At 45.5% G+C, this 20,923-nt stretch overlaps 1 protein-coding gene across 8 annotated transcripts in view; it reads right to left on the bottom strand.

Moving 5' to 3' along the window:
- The window catches only part of LOC137353716 (circularly permutated Ras protein 1-like), a 119,629-nt gene that overhangs the window by 62,242 nt on the left and 36,464 nt on the right, over window positions 1-20,923 (bottom strand). For all 8 annotated transcript variants that reach the window (XM_068020081.1, XM_068020089.1, XM_068020084.1 and 5 more), the window contains 3 exons: window positions 18,391-18,480; window positions 12,705-12,856; window positions 6,325-6,406 (listed from right to left, as the gene is read on the bottom strand). In XM_068020081.1, the coding sequence (XP_067876182.1) occupies window positions 6,325-6,406; window positions 12,705-12,856; window positions 18,391-18,480 (324 nt within the window). The remainder of the gene's footprint in view (window positions 1-6,324; window positions 6,407-12,704; window positions 12,857-18,390; window positions 18,481-20,923) is intronic.

Genomic DNA, 20,923 nt, shown 5'->3' with positions numbered 1-20,923 from the left:
CATGATCATCTATTTGTCATTCATTCATCAATTCACCACCCCCTGCAACAGCTCACATCCAGCTTCAGCATCAATAACAACTACACACCCTGAACGCTACCCTTCTCTCTCGTCTGCTCCTCCACCCACCCGAAACCCCTTTCCTGCCCGAGTACCCTCTCCTGGTCCTCCATGCACCCGATAAACCCACCGTGTCCCCATCGGCTACCCTCTCCTGCTCCTCCATGCAAATCCCCCATGCCTTCGCCACCACTCGCCTGAAAAGAATCGTCCTTGCTGGTCCATTCCGCTGTTGGCTTTCCTTGTGCTGATGAGTGCAAGACATAAAACCACTGACTTCAGGCAAACAACTGTACAAAACCGACTGGTGTACGTTTAAGCGAATATGAACCGGGTGGCATGGGAATACCATTTGCCGCTAACTTAATATGGTAGGTAGGACTTAATTTAGAATAAGTGTAAGGTAACGAGTATTCATGAGATGGAAATGCATGCAAAGCTGCATTCCGCCACCATGCAGACCACTGCAAACACACCACTGACTTAATTGCAAAACAGAAATCTGTTGTGGGAAATCCAAAAGAAACAAATCACGCCCAATTAAATCAGCCCGCCGCCACCAAATCACGCCCAATTAAATCAGCCCGCCGCCACCAAATCACGCCCAATTAAATCAGCCCGCCGCCACCAAATCACGCCCAATTAAATCAGCCCGCCGCCACCAAAGCTGATCTTTGCAGGGCCCATAAAATTCATGCCCCCTTATCTTTCCTCCTCTATTCTTCCTAAAGCACAGTAATCATGTAGACTTCTGTTGCATTCAATTTCTTCAGTCTATTTTCATATGTTTATTTACTTCTAATTCAAAACTCAGCTATATTTTGGTACAAAGAACAGTACAGCACAGGAACAGGCCATCCGGACCCCAAGCCTGCGCCGATCTTGATGCCTGCCTAAACTAAAACCTTCTGTACTTCCGGGGTCCGTAAACGTCTCTTTGGTACCTGCTTCCACCACCTCCCCCGGCAACAAGTTCCAGGCACTCACCACCCTCTGTGTAAAGAACTTGCCTCGCACATCCCCTCTAAACTTTGCCCCTGTCACCTTAAACCTGTGTCCCCTAGGAACTGACTCTTCCACCCTGGGAAAAAGCTTCTGACTATCCACTCTGTCCATGCCGCTTATAACTTTGTAAACCTCTATCATGTCATCCCTCCACCTCCGTCGTTCCAGTGAAAACAATCTGAGTCTATCCAACCTCTCCTCATAGCTGATGCCCTCCAGACCAGGCAACATCCTGGAAAACCTCTTCTGTACCCTCTCCAAAGCCTCCACGTCCTTCTGGTAGTGTGGCAACCAGAATTGCACACAATATTCTAAGTGTGGCCGAACTGAAGTTCTGTACAGCTGCAGCATGACTTGCCAATTTTTATACTCTATGCCCCAACCGATGAAGGCAAGCATGCCGTATGCCTTCTTGACTACCTTATCCACCTGCGTTGCCCCTTTCAGTGACCTGTGGACCTGTACGCCCAGATCTCTCTGCCTGTCAATACTCCTAAGGGTTCTGCCATTTACTGTATACTTCCCACCTGCATTAGACCTTCCATTACGAATTACATCACATTTGTCCGGATTAAACTCCATCAGCCATTTCTCCGCCCAAGTTTCCAACCGATCTATATCCTGCTGTATCCTCCGACAATCCTCATCACTATCCGCAACTCCACCAACCTTTGTGTCGTCCGCAAGCTTACTAATCAGACCAGCTACATTTTCCTCCAAATCATTTATATATACTACAAACAGCAAAGGTCCCAGCACTGATCCCTGCAGAACACCACTAGTCACAGCCCTCCATTCAGAAAAGCACCCTTCCACTGCTACCCTCTGTCTTCTATGACCGAGCCAGTTCTGTATCCATCTTGCCAGCTCACCTCTGATCCCGTGTGACTTCACCTTTTGTACCAGTCTGCCATGAGGGACCTTGTCAAAGGCTTTACTGAAGTCCATATAGACAACATCCACTGCCCTTCCTTCATCAATCATCTTCGTCACTTCCTCAAAAAACTCAATCAAATTAGTGAGACACGACCTCCCCTTCACAAAACCATGCTGCCTCTTGCTAATAAATCCATTTGTTTCCAAATGGGAGTAAATCCTGTCCCGAAGAATCCTCTCTAATAATTTCCCTACCACTGACGTAAGGCTCACCGGCCTATAATTTCCTGGATTATCCTTGCCACCCTTCTTAAACAACGGAACAACATTGGCTATTCTCCAGTCCTCTGGGACCTCACCTGTAGCCAATGAGGATGCAAAGATTTCTGTCAAAGCCCCAGCAATTTCTTCCCTTGCCTCCCTCAGTATTCTGGGGTAGATCCCATCAGGCCCTGGGGACTTATCTACCTTAATGCTTTGCAAGACACCCAACACCTCCTCCTTTTTGATAATGAGATGACTGAGACTATCTACACTCCCTTCCCTCGGCTCATCATCCACCAAGTCCTTCTCCTTGGTGAATACTGATGCAAAGTACTCATTTAGTACCTCGCCCATTTCCTCTGGCTCCACACATAGATTCCCTTCTCTGTCCTTGAGTGGGCCAACCCTTTCCCTGGTTACCCTCTTGCTCTTTATATATGTATAAAAAGCCTCGGGATTTTCCTTAATCCTGTTTGCCAATGACTTCTCATAACCCCTTTTAGCCCTCCTGACTCCTTGCTTAAGTTCCTTCCTACTGTCTTTATATTCCTCAAGGGATTCGTCTGTTCCTAGCCTTCCAGCCCTTATGAATGCTTCCTTTTTCTTTTTGACGAGGCTCACAATATCCCACGTTATCCGAGGCTCCCGAAACTTGCCAAACTTATCATTCTTCCTCACAGGAACATGCTGGTCCTGGATTCTAATCAACTGACGTTTGAAAGACTCCCACATGTCAGATGTTGATTTACCCTCAAATAGCCGCCCCCAATCTAAATTCTTCAGTTCCTGCCTAATATTGTTATAATTAGCCTTCCCCCAATTTAGCACCTTCACCCGAGGGCTACTCTTATCCTTATCCACAAGTACCGAAAAACTTATGGAATTATGGTCACTGTTCCCGAAATGCTCCCCTACTGAAACTTCGACCACCTGGCCGGGCTCATTCCCCAATACCAGGTCCAGTACGGCCCCATCCCTAGTGGAATATCTATGTATTGTTTCAAGAAGCCCTCCTGGATGCTCCTTACAAATTCTGCCCCATCGAAGCCCCGAGCACTAAGTGAGTCCCAGTCAATATTGGGGAAGTTAAAATCACCCACCACTACAACCCTGTTACCTTTACATCTTTCCAAAATCTGTCTACATATCTGCTCCTCTACCTCCCGCTGGCTGTTGGGAGGCCTGTAGTAAACCCCCAACATCGTGACTGCACCTTTCCTATTCCTGAGCTCCACCCATATTGCCTCGCTGCATGACCCCTCCGAGGTGTCCTCCCGCAGTACAGCTGTGATATTCTCCTTAACCAGTAATGCAACTCCCCCACTCCTTTTACATCCCCCTCTATCCCGCCTGAAGCTTCTAAATCCTGGAACATTTAGCTGCCAATCCTGCCCTTCCCTCAACCAAGTCTTTGTAATAGCAACAACATCATAGCTCCAAGTACTAATCCAAGCTCTAAGTTCATCTGCCTTACCTGTTATACTTCTCGCATTGAAACAAATGCACTTCAGACCACCAGTCCCGCTGTGCTCCGCAACATCTCCCTGCCTGCTCTTCCTCTTAGTCTTACTGGCCTTATTTACTGGTTCCCTCTCATTTATTTCACTTGCTGTCCTACTGCTCTGGTTCCCACCCCCCTGCCACACTAGATTACACCCTCCCGAGTGACGCTAGCAAACCTCGCAGGCAGGATATTTGTGCCCCTCCAGTTTAGATGCAACCCGTCCTTCTTGTACAGGTCCCATCTGTCCCTGAAGGTAATATGGTAATCCTTCAATTCTTACATAATTTAGACAATTCTTCATAATCCTAAATTAACTTTCCTCAATTTTTTTCCCAGACAGTCATCTGCTCTGCTTTCAGCTGCCCCCTAGATTAACCATTTTAAATTTTCAAGCTGCATGTTAATCTGCCATACCTGTCCCTCCCTAACTGACCCAGCTTCTGTCGCTTTAAAAAGCACAGATAGGGCAATCAGGCAGCGATCTGAGAGGATAGAAAAATCACTGTCTTATCAATAGCGCAAACAAAACTAAATGTTTGCTTGGAATCGGAACGGTGGACGGGAAGTGAAGAAATGCAATTTGAAAATCAGGAGAGGAATAACGTGAGGACCAGAGGTTGAAGTACAGTGACTTATGGGGATAAAATTTGACATTAACTGAAGATACTACAGACTGATTAAGATGCCAGATATATTGAGCAGATTTTTTTTACTGAGAGGCAGAATGATGGATATGACTGCGCAGTGGTTAGCACCGCAGCCTCACAGCTCCAGCGACCTGGGTTCAATTCTGGGTACTGCCTGTGTGGAGTTTGCAAGTTCTCCCTGTGTCTGCGTGGGTTTCCTCTGGGTGCTCCGGTTTCCTCCCACAGCCAAAAGACTTGCAGGTTGGTAGGTAAATTGGCCATTATAAATTGCCCCTAGTATAGGTAGCTGGTAGGGAAATATAGGGAGAGGTGGGGATGTGGTAGGAATATGGGATTAGTATAAATGGGTGGTTGATGGTCGGCACAGACTCGGTGGGCCGAAGGGCCTGTTTCAGTGCTGTATCTCTAAACTAAACTAAACTAACCAACTCTTAGAGGGTGCAAATTGAAGAAGGAAATTTTTTGTGCAACAAGAATAAAATCAGTCACTTCCCAAGCACAGATACAGACTCAGAAGTATGAAAGCAGTAGTTGGATCAGAGAATGGTAACAAAGAATATGCCAGTTGCTTGGATAAGAAATGATAACACTGTGATGGGCACTCAACCCATGTGCCATTCCTGTACAGAATTGTAGTGCCATATAAGGTACAACTGATGTACAGGGTGATTTTTTTTTAAAGAACATACAAACATAAGAAATAGAAGCAGGAGTAGGCCATTTGGCCCCTCAAGCCTGCACCACCATTCAACAAGATCATGGCTGTTAACTCAACTCCACCTTCCTGCACTATCCCCTTAATTCCCTTAGTACCGAAAAATCTATCTAAATGTCTTGAATATACTCAACGACTGAGCATCTACAGCTCTCTGGGTTACAGAATACCTTTGAGTGAAGAAATCTCTCCTCATTTCAGTCCTAAATTTTGAACCCCTTATTCTGAGACAGCGACTCCCATGCTCTAGATTCCCCAGCCAGGGAAAACATTTATTCAGCATCTGTACTGTCAAGCTGCTTAGGAATTTTGTATGTTTCAATTAGATCACCTTTCATTCTTCTGATCGCTAGGGAATATAGGCCTAGTCTACTGAATCTCTCCTCAAAGCACAATTCCCTCAATCCAGGAACCAGTTCAGTGAAGCTTTGTTGCACTACCTCTGGGCAAGTATGTTCTTCCTTAGGTAAGGAGACCAAAACTGCGCACAGTACTCCAGGTGTGGCCTCACCAATTTCCTGTATAACTGTAATAAGACTTCTTCACTCTTACTCTCCAGTCTCTTTGAAACAAAAGGCTAACAAGCCTTTTCCTTCCTAACTGCTTGCACATTAACTTTCTGTGATTCATGTACAAGGGCACCCAATCCCTCTAAATGCAAACATTCCCCAGTCTCTCACCATTCAAAAAATATTCTGCTTTTTTATTTTTCCTACCAAAGTAGATAATTTCACATTTTGCCACATTGTATTTAATCTGCCATGTTCTTGTTCACTCAACCAATCTTGTCCATATCCCTCTGCATCCTCTGTGCATTCTCCTCACTGCTTGCTTTCCCACCTAACTTTGTATCGTCAACAACCTTGAATACATTACAGTAGGTCCCCTCAATTAAGTCAATGGTATAGATTGTAAATAGCTGAGGCCCCAACACTATTCCTTGTGGTATTCCAACATTTCCAGCCTGCCAACTTGAAAATGACCTGTTTATTCCTACTATAATAAAAGCAAAATACTGCAGATGCTGGAAATCTGAAATAAAAACAAGAAATGATGGAAACACTCAGCAGGTCTGGCAGCATCTGTGGAGAGAGAGAAGCAGAGTTAACATTTCTTCAGAAGTCTACTTTATTCCTACTCTCTGATTTCTGTCCATTAACCAATCGTCAATTAAGGTTCTGCTTTATATTTTTAAATGCTATTCTATCAAAGGCATGCAGACTCAAAAACCTAATCATCAAATTCCAACTGACCTTGGAGCCTTGTTTCTGGGAGGCCATTGCTATGGATACAAGTGCGGCCGGACCCAATGCTGTAGCACCACACTCTTGCAACCTGCAGATACATGGGAGGGCATGAACAATGCACATACAAGTTAGATATTTACCAAAATTACAAAGAAATACATTTTTCTATTGTGATGAAAATAAGACATCGGAAGGGAGAAACTTGTTCATGTAGCACCACCGCAGATTTACATCAATTCCCCAGGTACAGGCTGCAACCGGTGCGAGAAAACACTGCATTCTCCATTGACATCAATGATGAATGCCATGTGGCGCTGCCTGTCCCACTAAAAAAAAAAATTCTCCCCGTTTCTTTTCTCCAATTTCCCCCCCCCTTTCATTCTACAGGCACCGACTCTCACTGGGGTACAGTTCCACAGGCACCGACTCTCACTGGGGTACAGTTCCACAGGCACCGACTCTCACTGGGGTACAGTTCCACAGGCACCGACTCTCACTGGGGTACAGTTCCACAGGCACCGACTCTCACTGGGGTACAGTTCCACAGGCACCGACTCTCACTGGGGTACAGTTCCACAGGTACTGACTCTTACTGGGGCATAGTTCCAAAGACTCTGACTTTTGCTGGAGTACAGGACAAGGAGGGATAGTGAACTACGGTCATGGTCACTGAGGATGCCGTTTGTAATGATTAGGGTCGTTTCAGTGATTTGGCAGGGATGGAAACAAACATGGAGTCATGGGAATTATGTACATGGATTTAGTAGTGAATTACACATTCAAGGACTTTGGAGAAAAAAGAAATATTGAGATAGGGCAGTAGCTTACAAGAACAAATAGGTTCTTTTTTTTTTGTTGGGGATCCTAATAGTGGTTTTGAAAGGGAGGGGGACAGTTACTGAGGAGAGGGAACCATTGATTCTATTACCTAGCATGGAAACCAAGAAGAGAAGCTGGAATCGGCATCAACTTGGCTTAAGGTGGGGCAAGAATGGCAATGCAACATCCCTGGATATAGAGTTTTCAGGCAGGATAGAGAGGGAGATAAAAAAGGAGGGGTTGTAGCATTATTAGTTAAGGAATCAATATCGGCTTTGAGGAGGGATGATATGCTAAATGAATCATAAAATGAGGCCATACGGGGCGAGCTCAGAAATAAAAAAAGGGGCAGCCACACTACGAGGAGTATATGATAGACACCCAAATAGTGAGAGGGAGGTAGAAGAACAAATATGTAGGCAAATGTCTGAGTGCAAAAACTATAGGGCAATAATAGCTGGGGATTTCAACTACCCCAATATCAACTGGGATACAAACAATGTGAAGGGCTGAGAGAGGACAAAATTCTTGAACTATGTTCAAGAGAATTTTTTTAGCCAGCACCTAACAAGCCCAATGAGAGGGGGCACTGCTCTAGATTTAGTCTTCAGTAATGAAACTGAGTAAGTGGAGAAAGTAACAGTGGGTGACTATTTTGGAGATAGTGACCATCATACAGTACATTTTAGCATAATCATAGAGTCATAGAGAGATACAGCACTGAAAAAGGCCCTTCGACCCACTGAGTCTGTGCCAAACATCAATCACCCATTTATACTAATCCTACATTAATCCCATATTCCCTACCACATCCCCACAATTCTCCTACCACCTACCCACACTAGGGGCAATTTACAATGGCCAATTTACCTATTAACCTGCAAGTCTTTGGCTGTGGAAGGAAACAGGCGCACCTGGCAGAAACCCACGCGGTCACAGGGAGAACTTGTAAACTTCACACAGGCACTACCCAGAACCGAACCCAGGTCGCTGGAGCTGTGAGGCTGCAGTGCTAACCACTGTGCCACCACTGGGTTAGCACCGCAGCCTCACAGCTCCAGTACGGTAGTAATCGACAGATGTTTTTGTGAATGGAAAGCTGTTTCCATTGGAGTTCCACAGTGCTCAGTGTTGGGTCCCTTGCTGTTTGTGATATATATTAAGGATTTGGACTTGGGAGGCATGATTGGGAAATCTGCTGATGACACAAAAATTGGCCATGTAGTTGATAGTGAAGAGGATAGCCATAGACTCCAGAAAGATATCAATGGTTTGGCTGAATGGGCGGAAAAGTGACAAATGGAATTCAGTCCAGAGAAGTGTGAGATAATGCATTTGGGGAGGGCAAATAAAGCGAGGGAATACACAATTAACGGGAGGATATCGAGAGGGGTAGAAGTGAGAGACCTTGGAGTGCATGTCCACAGGTCCACGAAGATGGCAGGACAGGTAGATAGAGTGGTGAAGAAGGCATATTGAATGCTTTCCTTTATTGGCTGAGGTATAGAATTCAAAAGCAGGGATGTAATGCTGGAACTGTATAAAACACTGGTTAGGCCACAGTTCGAGTATTGCGTACAGTTCTGGTCACCACGTTACAGAAAGGACATAATTGTTCTGGAGAGAGTACAAGAATGTTGCCAGGGCTCAAAAGTTGCAGCTATGAGGAAGGATTGAATAGGCTAGGGTTGTTTTCCTTAAAACAGAGGAGGCTGAGGGGTGACTTAATTTTGTACACCTCAATTATGAGCGGCCGAGATAGAGTAGACAGGAAGGACCTGTTTCTCCGAGTGGAGAGATCAATTACCAGGGGACACAGATTTAAGGTGGTTGGTAGAAGGATTAGAGGGGACATGAGGAAAACATTTTCACACAGAGGCTGGTGGGTGTCTTGTCTGGAATTCACCGCCAGGAATGGTGGTTGATGCAGAAACCCTCAATTCTTTTAAAAGGTACCTGGACATGTACCTGAAGTGCTGTAACCGGCAAAGCTATGGACCAGGTGCTGGAAGGTGGGATTATGTCGGGCAATAGTTATTTTTCGGCTGGCATGGTCGCAACAGGCTGAATGGCCTTCTTCTGTGCTGTAAGCTTTCTATGGTTCTAAGAGAGCAGGAGGTGTGTCTCTAGGATGAGGTGATTTGGAGAGGGCATGAGGGAGATAGGAGCTTAACTACAGAAATTTATGGGTTCAGAACCAGAACAGGGGAGAACCTGAGGGCTGGTGGTCAGTCCACCTCATTAGTGTTATCTGTGAAATCAATCAAATTTTAATAAACAATTGCAAATTTGAGAGAATTCGAATATAGATTCTCATTGCATTTTTTGATGCTTTAAGTATACATTCATCAACTACATGCACATCATCATTCTGAGATCGAGCTTGAGCAGAAATAACTGTCGTTTTAGTTAAGTGCCAGCAGTGAAGGCAGATTTTCTGCCTCAGTCCGTTTCTGCGGCTAAATGTGGATTGAGGTAGAATACCTCATATAAAGCTTCACATTCTTCTTTTTAAATTCTTTTTCCTCATCCAACTCTCCGAATGCCAGACCGATACCCTAAAGCAACCCCCTTTCTTAGAATCGTAGATACTGCAAAAACCAAATAAGCTGAGAAAAGGTGGGTATCAAAAGCAAAAAGATGCAAAAAGGACTGATCAAAAGGAGAAGCAACAATGAAAGTCACAAAACTACTTTAAAACGTTGTAATAAATGAACTGCTAATGTAACAGTAGTAATCGTACCACCAGGGACAGAATTTCCACAGCGTTCCTGCCAACCATTCTATGATTCTATCTATGTATTCGATAAGTTTGATGGCAGTTGGCAGAAGCCTCAGAGTTAGCATGACCATTTCTCTAGGAATTCCACCAATTTTCTGATGAAGTTATGGTACAAGATTGGGGGAACTTGCATGGAAATTCCAGGCATTCATCTTTAAAAATCCAACTTTCAAAGGCCTGACCATTCTTCGTTTTAGTAGCCATTCTATTTGAACCAGCAATGCTGTGCACTCTGGTAGAAAGCAAAGGAATTAATTCATGACATGCTACATAAATTGATGAAATTCTCCCTTTTGGTTGTCTTGTGCACATTTAGTAAGCAAGATTCAACCCTAAATCCTACTAAATCAAAATCCTGCATTCTGTTTATTGTGCACCGATGCAAAGAGTATTTGTTGATTAGAATCCAGGACCAGCATGTTCCTGTGAGGAAGAAGGATAAGTTTGGCAAGTTTCGGGAACCTTGGATAACGCGGGATATTGTGAGCCTAGTCAAAAAGGAAAAGGAAGTATTCGTAAGGGCTGGAAGGCTAGGAACAGGCGAATCCCTTGAGGAATATAAAGACAGTAGGAAGAAATTTAAGCAAGGAGTCAGGAGGGCTAAAAGGGGTCATGAAAAGTCATTGGCAAACAGGATTAAGGAAAATCCCGAGGCTTTTTAGCGCATATAAAGAGCAAGAGGGTAACCAGGGAAAGGGTTGGCCCACTCAAGGACAGAGAAGAGAATCTATGTGTGGAGCCAGAGGAAATGGGCAAGGTACTAAATGAGTACTTTGCATCAGTATTCACCAAGGAGAAGGACTTGGTGGATGATGAGCCTAGGGAAGGGAGTGTAGATAGTTTCAGTCATCTCATTATCAAAAAGGAGGTGGTGTTGGGTGTCTTGCAAATCATTAAGGTAGATAAGTCCCCAGGGCCTGATGGGATCTACCCCAGAATACTGAGGGAGGCAAGGGAAGAAATTGCTGGGGCTTTGACAGAAATCTTTGCATCCTCATTGGCTACAGGTGAGGTCCCAGAGGACTGGAGAATAGCCAATGTTGTTCCGTTGTTTAAGAAGGGTGGCAAGGATAATCCAGGAAATTATAGGCCGGTGAGCCTTACGTCAGTGGTAGGGAAATTATTCGAGAGGATTCTTCGGGACAGGATTTACTCCCATTTGGAAACAAACAAACTTATTAGCGAGAGGCAGCATGGTTTTGTGAAGGGGAGGTCGTGTCTCACTAATTTGATTGCGTTTTTTGAGGAAATGACGAAGATGATTGATGAAGGAAGGGCAGTGGATGTTATCTATATGGACTTCAGTAAAGCCTTTGACAAGGTCCCTCATGGCAGACTGGTACAAAAGCTGAAGTCACACGGGATCAGAGGGGAGCTGGCAACATGGATACAGAACTGGCTTGGTCATAGAAGACAGAGGGTAGCAGTGGATGGGTGCTTTTCTGAATGGAGAGATGTGACTAGTGGTGTTCCGCAGGGATCAGTGCTGGGACCTTTGCTCTTTGTAGTATATATAAATGATTTGGAGGAAAATGTAGCTGGTCTGATTAGTAAGCTTGCGGACGACACAAAGGTTGGTGGAGTTGCGAATAATGATGAGGATTGTCAGAGGATACAGCAGGATATAGATCGGTTGGAGACTTGGGCGGAGAAATGGCAGATGGAGTTTAATCCGGACAAATGTGAGGTAATGCATTTTGGAAGGTCTAATGCAGGTGGGAAGTATACAGTAAATGGCAGGACCCTGAGGAGTATTGACAGGCAGAGAGATCTGGGCGTACAGGTCCACAGGTCACTGAAAATGGCAACGCAGGTGGATAAGGTAGTCAAGAAGGCATACGGCATGCTTGCCTTCATCGGTCAGGGCACAGAGTATAAAAATTGGCAAGTCATGCTGCAGCTGTACAGAACTTCAGTTAGGCCACACTTAAAATATTGTGTGCAATTCTGGTCGCCACACTACCAGAAGGACGTGGAGGCTTTGGAGAGGGTACAGAAGAGGGTTACCAGGATGTTGCCTGGTCTGGAGGGCATTAGCTATGAGGAGAGGTTGGATAGACTCGGATTGTTTTCACTGGAACGACGGAGGTGGAGGGGCGACATGATAGAGGTTTACAAAGTTATAAGCGGCATGGACAGAGTGGATAGTCAGAAGCTTTTTCCCAGGGTGGAAGAGTCAGTTCCTAGGGGACATAGGTTTAAGGTGAGAGGGGCAAAGTTTAGAGGGGATGTGCGAGGCAAGTTCTTTACACAGAGGGTGGTGAATGCCTGGAACTTGTTGCCGGGGGAGGTGGTGGAAGCAGGTACCATAGAGACGTTTAAAAGGCATCTTGACAAATACATGACTAGGATGGGAATGGAGGGATACGGACCCAGGGAGTGCAGAAGGTTTTAGGTTAGGCAGGCATCAAGATCGGCGCAGGCTTGGAGGGCCGAATGGCCTGTTCCTGTGCTGTACTGTTCTTTGTTCTTTGTATTTCCCATTCGAGTTTCTAACTTGCAGGGACAGTGAAAATAATAGACCTAGCAAAAGAAAGAGACAGTTGGAGAGCGAGAGAGAGAGAAAGCGCAAGAAAGAAAGATACAAAGGGAGAGAAAGATTAATATTTGTTTATAACCCATCATCAGAATTGGGTTTCACCTGAAACATTAATTTGTCTCTTTCAGGTGTTGACTGACATGAAACAGATTTCAGGCATTTTCTGTTATATTATTTCCAATATTCATGGTTTTCATTTTAGTTCTACCATAACACAGTAATAATCCTTAAGACAGGGTTACTCACAGGTGTACGTGTCGATACAAGGCATCCCTGCTCTCCAAAATACAATGTGGCAGTGCCTCCTGGACACCCTGCGTCTTCAGGTAATTTTGATCAATTAACTCAAAGTCGTGCAGAGTCCTCGGAGAGGTCAGTCCATCTCCATAGATTGTTACCTGTGAAACCAATCAAATTTAGGAGAGTTCTCGCATAGGTTTTACTTGACCAATCAGAGTCAAGCTGCCTGGTTTAAATTTCAAACAAAGCTTGGCAGTTAACTGTCATTCACCGTAAACTGGTGCATTTTTCATGGCAACGCCTCTACCAATCAAAGTTCACTTACCAACCAATCAACATTCTCTTCTCATGCACTATACATTTGTTGTTTTCCCTTACATTGGTATTCTTGAGAATTGTCCTGATGAGTGCAAGACGAAAAGCTTCAATAAAATGTCTCTGTTTTCAAAAATACTCAAGTTCTGTACTACCAAACGACTAATCGTAATTTTGCTAATGATTAAATTTAAGTATGGCAAACGTCAACAGGACGAGTCATCGAGTCGTACAGCATAGAAACAGGCCCTTCGGCCCACCGCGTCCATACCGACCATAATGCCTATCTATCCTAATCCCACCTGCCTGCATTAATTCCATATCCCTCTATGCCTTGCTCATTCAAGTACCTGTCCAGATGCCTATTAAATGTCGCTACTGTTCCTGCCTCCACCACCTCCTCAGGCAGCTCATTCCAGATACCCACTATTCTTTGTGTGAAAAATGTACCCCTTTGATCCCCTTTAAACCTCCTCCCTCTCACCTTAAATCTATGCCCTCTAGTTTTAGTCACCCCTACCATGGGAAACAGACTCTGGCTATCTACCCTATCTAAGCCTCTCATAATTTTATATACCTCTATCATGTCTCCTCTCAGCCTCCTTCTCTCCAGGGAAAACAGACACAGCCTATCCAATCTCTCTTTATAACTCAAGCCCTCCAAACCAGGCAACATCCTTGTGAATCGTTTCTGCACCCTCTCTAGCTTAATCACATCTTTCCTGTAGTGCGGCGACCAGAACTGCACACAGTACTCCAAATGCGGCCTAACCAACGTTATGTACAACTGCAACATGACGTCCCAAATCTTATACTCAATGCCTCAGCCGATGAAGGCAAGCATGCCATACGCCTTCTTCACCACCCTGTCTACTTGTGCTGCCATGTTCAGGGAACTATGTACTTGCACCCCAAGGTCTCTTTGCTCAAGAACACTCCCCAGGGCCCTGCCAATGAGAAATCAGTTGACCGCAGTAATCGCGCCAAGATGTTTATGGATGGACCAAAAACTGTTGGAAGCATTCAAATAAGTATTTTTTATGACATAAAGCAATACATAACCCTAAAAGGCAATGGGCAAGGGGATGTAGTACATCCCCTGCATCAGAATGGCTAGCCCAAGATGTTCCCCGATATTGGCCATCAGGCCTACAATCCCCCAGCACCCCAGCAGTAAATGTGTCGTGTTCAGGCCAGAAATCACAGGGTTGGATAGGAAAAGGAGGCCAGGGATTAGAGGAAGGAGGTGGGGGGTCAGATAAATAGTCACTAATATAGGGGTAGTGCCAAAAGACTGCAGGATTGCAAAGACTAATCCCTTGTTCGAAAAAGTAGGGAAGGATAAATCTGTCAATTATGGTTAGGCTATTTAACATTGGTGGTGGGGAAGCTTTTAGAAACAATAATTGGACAAGCATGGACTAAGAAAGGAGTGTCAGCATGAATTTGTTAAAGGCAAATTGTTTTTGACTAACTCGAGCTTTTTGGTGAGGTAACTGAGAGGGTGGATGAGGACAGTGCTGCTGTTGCTGTGTACACTTTCAAAAGGCATTTCATAAAGTGCCACATATTTAGCAGTCAGCAAAATTAAAGCACAAGCTATAAAATGAGCAGTAGCACATGGGCACACAATTAGGTAAGGGATAGAAAACAGAGAGCTGTGGTGAATGGTTGTCTTTTGGACTGGACAGAGGTATATAGTGCTGTTCCCAGGTTCAGTAGTAGGATCACTTCTGTTTGTGATATGCATTAAGGACTTGAACTTGTGACTTACAGGCACATGTACAGGTCATCTGCAGATGTCAGGAAACTTGGAAGTGTAGTAAACAGTGAGGAAGATAGTAATAGACTTCAAGAGTGCATAAACAGGCCGGTGGAATGGGCAGGCAAGATAGCATATGAAATTCAACACAGGAAAGTGAGGTGATACCTTTTGGTAGGAAGAATGAAAAGAGACAATACATGCTAAATGGTACAATTTTTAAAAGGGGTGCAAAAAACAGTGTTGTTGGAAATGCACTTTTCCAGATAACTGGAGGGTATTCCATCACACTCCTTACTTGTCCTTGTAAATGGTGGACAGGCTTTGGGGAGGCAGGAAGTGAGTTGCTCACTGCAGAATTCCCAGCCTCTGACCTGCTCCTGTAGTCACAGTATTTATATGGCTGGTCCAGTTAAGTTCATGGTCAATGGCGTTTAGAGGTGTTTAAAGTCATGAAGGGTTTAGATAGAGTAAATAAAGAGAAACTGTTTCTAATGGCTGAATAGTCAATAAACAAAGGGCACAGATTTAAAGTAATTGGCAAATGAACCAGAAGCCACATGAGGCAAAACGTTTTTTCTGCAGTAAGTGTTTGTGATTTGGAATGCATTGCCTGAAATGGCGAGTAAACAGATGTAACCTTCAAAAGGGAATTGGATAAATACTTGAAGTAAAAGAAATTGCAGGGATATGGGGAAAGAGCATGGGAGTGGGACTAACTGGCTTGCTCTTCAAAAGAGCTGGCAGAAACTCGATGGGCCAAATGGCCTTTTTTTGTGCTGTATTGTTCTATGTTAATAAATCCAATAAAGAAACTCCTTTACACAGAGTGATGAGAATGTGAAATTTGCTTCCACAAGGAACAATTAAGGGAAATGGCATAGATACATTTAAGGAGAAGCTAGAAAAATACATAAGGGAGAAAGGAATAGAAGTATATGTTGATAGGGTGAGGTGAAGGAGGTTGGGAAAGCTTGTGTGGAGACTGCCCCACTCAACGCTGCCCAATTTGTCAAAGGATTCTTTAGCATGCATTAGTCACGTAATTTACATATTCTAGGGAATTAATACTTGTTTTAGATATCTGGCTAGGGCACATATAAAACGGGCCTCACAAATTTGACAACGGGATCAACGTATGTTTGAACCCAGACCATTCCACTGCTAAACTGGTACTGGCTGCACCTGTTTTTGCCCAAAAAACAGGCATAATGTATACTAACTACCACCCCAGAGTGACTGAACATTTGGACAATATAATTATTCAAAGCAAGTCAGCGTGGATTTGTGATGGGCAGGTCATTTTTGACTAATCTGGTTGAATATTTTGAGGAGGCCATTAACTTGGTGGAAAAGGAATTGTATATGGATATTGTCTATATGGATTTCCAGAAGGCATCTGACAATGTATTAGCAAAAATGAAAGTACACAGAATTGCAGAATTGGAGCTAACCTTCATATGGGTTGATAATAGGTTGGGAGATAGAGATTAGGGGTAAAGGGATTGTATTCTGATTAACTGGATGTGGCAAGTACTGGGGACTCAGCATTTCACATTGTATATTAATGACTTTGATGAAGGAATAGAGAGCTGTATATCCAAATTTGTAGATGGCACTAATTTAGGAAGCACAGCAAATTGGGAGCAGAAACTTACAAAGGCACATCATAGACAGACTAAGTGAATGGGAAAAACTGTTGCAGATGGAGTTCAATGTGGGTAGTGTGAGGTCATCCAGTTTGAATATGAGAAAGACTAATCGGAAGATGTTCTTAATAGTGAGAGACTGGGAACTGTGGAGGAGCAAAAGGATTTGATCTTCGGGTACAGAAATCATTAAAAGCTAGTACAAGGATATAATAATGCAATCAAAAAGGCTAATGGAATGTGGGCCTTTAACTCAAGGGGGCTGGAATACAAAGAGGAGGAAGCGATGCTTCCATTGTAGAGAACCTCAGTCAGACTCCATCTGAAGTAACTCCGTTCAGTTCCATACCTCAGGAAGATTGTATTGGTGGCCTTGGAGCAGAGCAGGTTCACCAGAAGTCACCAGCCGATTAAGGGATAATCTAATCAAGGTATTTACATGTTCAATAGAAACAGAGAAATTATTTCCTCTGGTGGTCGTAGAATTGGAAGGCATAAACTTAAAATTAGAGCTAGGAGTGAAATCAGAAATGTGACAATGGTATTAGAAATCTGGAACTGTCTCATAAGAACCTAAGAAGTAGGAGCAGGAGTAGGCCATGCACCCCCTTGAGCCTGCTCCACCATTAATAAGATCATGGTTGATCTAATCTTGGCCTCAACTCCATTTTCCTACCTGTTCCCCATAACCCTTGATACCCTATAATTTCAAGAATCAATCTATCTCAGCTTCTGCTGCTCTCTGGGGTAGAGAATTCCAAAGATTCACAACCCTCCGAGAAAAGAAATTCCTCCTCATTTCCATCTTAAATGCGCAACCTCTTGTTCTGAAACTGTGCCCCCACAAGGGCAAACATCCTCTCAGTATCTACCCTATCAAGCCCACTCAGAATCTTACATGTTTCAATAAGATCACCTCTCTTTCTTCTAACCTCAAATGAATATCGTCCCAACCTTTCCTCATAAGGCAACCCATTCATCTCAGGAATCAACCTATTGAATATTTTCTGAACCGCCTCCAATACAAGTATATCTCTCTTTAAATAAGGGGCTGAATTTTATATCGGTGAGGGGGTACCGGTGATGGGCCAGAAGGTGGGCTTGGCCCTCCATTGGACTCCTGGCAGAATTCAAAGGCAATTCACTGCCCACCATCAGGGCTGCTGACCCTTTAAAAGGACAAAACCCTGCCCCTAGAGCTGCCAGCTCAAGAAAACCTAAACTGTACACAGTACTCTAGGTGTGGTCTCACCAATACCCTGTACAGTTGTAGCAAGACTTCCCTACTTTTATACTCCATTCCCCTTGCAATAAAGGCCAACATTCTATTTGCCTTCCTAATTACTTGCTGTACCTGCCTACTAACATTTTGTGTTTGATGTACGAAGATACCCAGATCCATCTGTACCACAGAATTCTGTTGTCTCTCTCCATTTAAATAATATTTTGCTTTTCTATTCTTCCTACCAAAGTGCATGACCTCACATTTTCCCACATTATACTCCATCTGCTGAATTTTTGCCCACTCACTTCCCCAAAAGGCTGTGGATGATGGGCCAATTGAAATGTTCAGGACAGAGTTTAATCGATTATTATTAGAAAGTTATTAAGGGATATGGAACAAAAGAAGGTAAATGGAGCTCAGGTACAACCAACCCTAATCTAATTGAATGATGGAATAGGTTTGAGGGGTTAAATGGCCTCCTCTAATTCCTATGCTCCTAATTAATTATTATACATTTGACAAATGTAGGTTTAATGTTTTACTAAAGTGCCAGCAGTTTTCAATATCTCCTTAGAAGTGGTACAATTTAATGAAGTGTGGGAACACGCGAACAGCCTTATCCGGACCACTGCATGATTGCACACCAGAACATATCAAGTATATATCACACAGGTTGAGGAGCGCCTTTGCAATTTCCAGATCACAGTGAAGAGTTTGGGCATTCAGATCCTCCTCATCTACCTCATTGTTGAAGGTAACCAAGGCGACTCTTGTCCGAGGTGACGTTTGAAAAAGATAGTCGAGTGACTGGATTACAGCCTCTTGTACAGCCTGTAACAAAGCAACACATCAGACCAGGTTAGGAGAGATTGGCTTGCTTCAGAATTAGCCTGCTCATTTAAGGGGAGGTCATCCATTTTTTTTGTGTTTCAGGAACTTTCTGTCCAGGGGTCAAAAACGTGTCCATACACGAACACCAGTGACCATGGTAAAAAATTTGAGGACGGTGAACAGTCATTTCAGAGATGAGGAATTTCCTGTTGGCTTTCCTTCATTCTGACCAGACATGTTATTAAAAAAAAAATCACAGTAGGCAGTTTTACAGATGAATTGGAACTTCTAAACTCAGATCTTTACCTAATGCTCATTAACACTGTTTTCCATATTTATAGCTGACAGGAGCTGAGAGCAGCAACGGCGATTTCCGAACTTTGGGCATATTCAGGGTTCCGATTTATTTTTAAAAGCCCGCCGTAAAACTATAAAGCTGTCCGAAGTTTGGAAGCTGCTGTTCACGCTCTCAGCAATAGTCGGGGGGGGGGGGGGGGGGGGGTGGTGAAAGAGAGAGAAGGGGGGGGGAAGAGAGAGAAGGGGGGGGAAGAGAGAGAGAGAGAGATATAGAGAGAGAGAGAGAGAGAGATATAGAGAGAGAGAGAGAGAGAGGTATAGAGAGAGAGAGAGAGAGATATAGAGAGAGAGATATAGAGAGATAGAGAGAGAGATATAGAGAGATAGAGAGAGAGAGATAGAGATATAGAGAGAGAGATATAGAGAGAGAGATATAGAGAGAGAGATATAGAGAGAGAGATATAGAGAGAGAGATATAGAGAGAGAGATATAGAGAGAGAGATATAGAGAGAGAGATATAGAGAGAGAGATATAGAGAGAGAGATATAGAGAGAGAGATATAGAGAGAGAGATATAGAGAGAGAGATATAGAGAGAGAGATATAGAGAGAGAGAGATATAGAGAGAGAGAGATATAGAGAGAGAGAGATATAGAGAGAGAGAGATATAGAGAGAGAGAGATATAGAGAGAGAGATATAGAGAGAGAGATATATAGAGAGAGAGAGAGAGAGAGATATAGAGAGAGAGATATAGAGAGAGAGAGAGAGAGAGATATAGAGAGAGAGATATAGAGAGAGAGAGATATAGAGAGAGAGAGATATAGAGAGAGAGATATAGAGAGAGAGATATAGAGAGAGAGATATAGAGAGAGAGATATAGAGAGAGAGATATAGAGAGAGAGAGAGAGATATAGAGAGAGAGAGAGATATAGAGAGAGAGGTATAGAGAGAGAGATATAGAGAGAGAGATATAGAGAGAGAGATATAGAGAGAGAGATATAGAGAGAGAGATATAGAGAGAGAGATATAGAGAGAGAGATATAGATAGAGAGAGAGAGAGAGAGATATAGATAGAGAGAGAGAGAGAGAGAGAGAGAGGGGGGGGGAAAAGAGGGGAGGGACGGGGGGGGGAAAAGAGGGGAGGACGGGGGGGGGAAAAGAGGGGAGGGACGGGGGGGGGGAAAGAGGGGAGGGACGGGGGGGGGAAAGAGGGGAGGGACGGGGGGGGGAAAGAGGGGAGGGACGGGGGGGGGAAAGAGGGGAGGGACGGGGGGGGAAAGAGGGGAGGGACGGGGGGGGGAAAGAGGGGAGGGACGGGGGGGGGAAAGAGGGGAGGGACGGGGGGGGGAAAGAGGGGAGGGACGGGGGGGGAAAGAGGGGAGGGACGGGGGGGGGAAAAGAGGGGAGGGACGGGGGGGGGGAAAGAGGGGAGGGACGGGGGGGAAAAGAGGGGAGGGACGGGGGGGGGAAAGAGGGGAGGGACGGGGGGGGGAAAGAGGGGAGGGACGGGGGGGGGGAGAGGGGAGGGACGGGGGGGGGGGAGAGGGAGGGAGAGGGGGACGGGGGGGGAGAGGGGAGGGACGGGGGGGGGGAGAGGGGAGGGACGGGGGGGGGGGAGAGGGGAGGGACGGGGGGGGGGGGGAGAGGGGAGGGACGGGGGGGGGGGGGAGAGGGGAGGACGGGGGGGGGGGGAGAGGGGAGGGACGGGGGGGGGGGAGAGGGGAGGGACGGGGGGGGGGGGAGAGGGGAGGGACGGGGGGGGGGGGGAGAGGGGAGGGACGGGGGGGGGGGGGAGAGGGGAGGGACGGGGGGGGGGGGGAGAGGGGAGGGACGGGGGGGGGGGAGAGGGGAGGGACGGGGGGGGGGGGAGAGGGGAGGGACGGGGGGGGGGGGAGAGGGGAGGGACGGGGGGGGGGGGAGGGGAGGGACGGGGGGGGGGGAGAGGGGAGGGACGGGGGGGGGGAGAGGGGAGGGACGGGGGGGGGGAGAGGGGAGGGACGGGGGGGGGGAGAGGGGAGGGACGGGGGGGGGGGGAGAGGGGAGGGACGGGGGGGGGGGAGAGGGGAGGGACGGGGGGGGGGGGGAGAGGAGAGGGGAGGGACGGGGGGGGGGAGAGGGGAGGGACGGGGGGGGGGGTGGGGGAGAGA

The sequence above is a fragment of the Heterodontus francisci genome, chromosome 41, assembly GCF_036365525.1.
Source record: "Heterodontus francisci isolate sHetFra1 chromosome 41, sHetFra1.hap1, whole genome shotgun sequence".
In the NCBI taxonomy this organism is placed as follows: domain Eukaryota; kingdom Metazoa; phylum Chordata; class Chondrichthyes; order Heterodontiformes; family Heterodontidae; genus Heterodontus; species Heterodontus francisci.
This window is presented reverse-complemented; position numbering and strand designations above follow the sequence as displayed.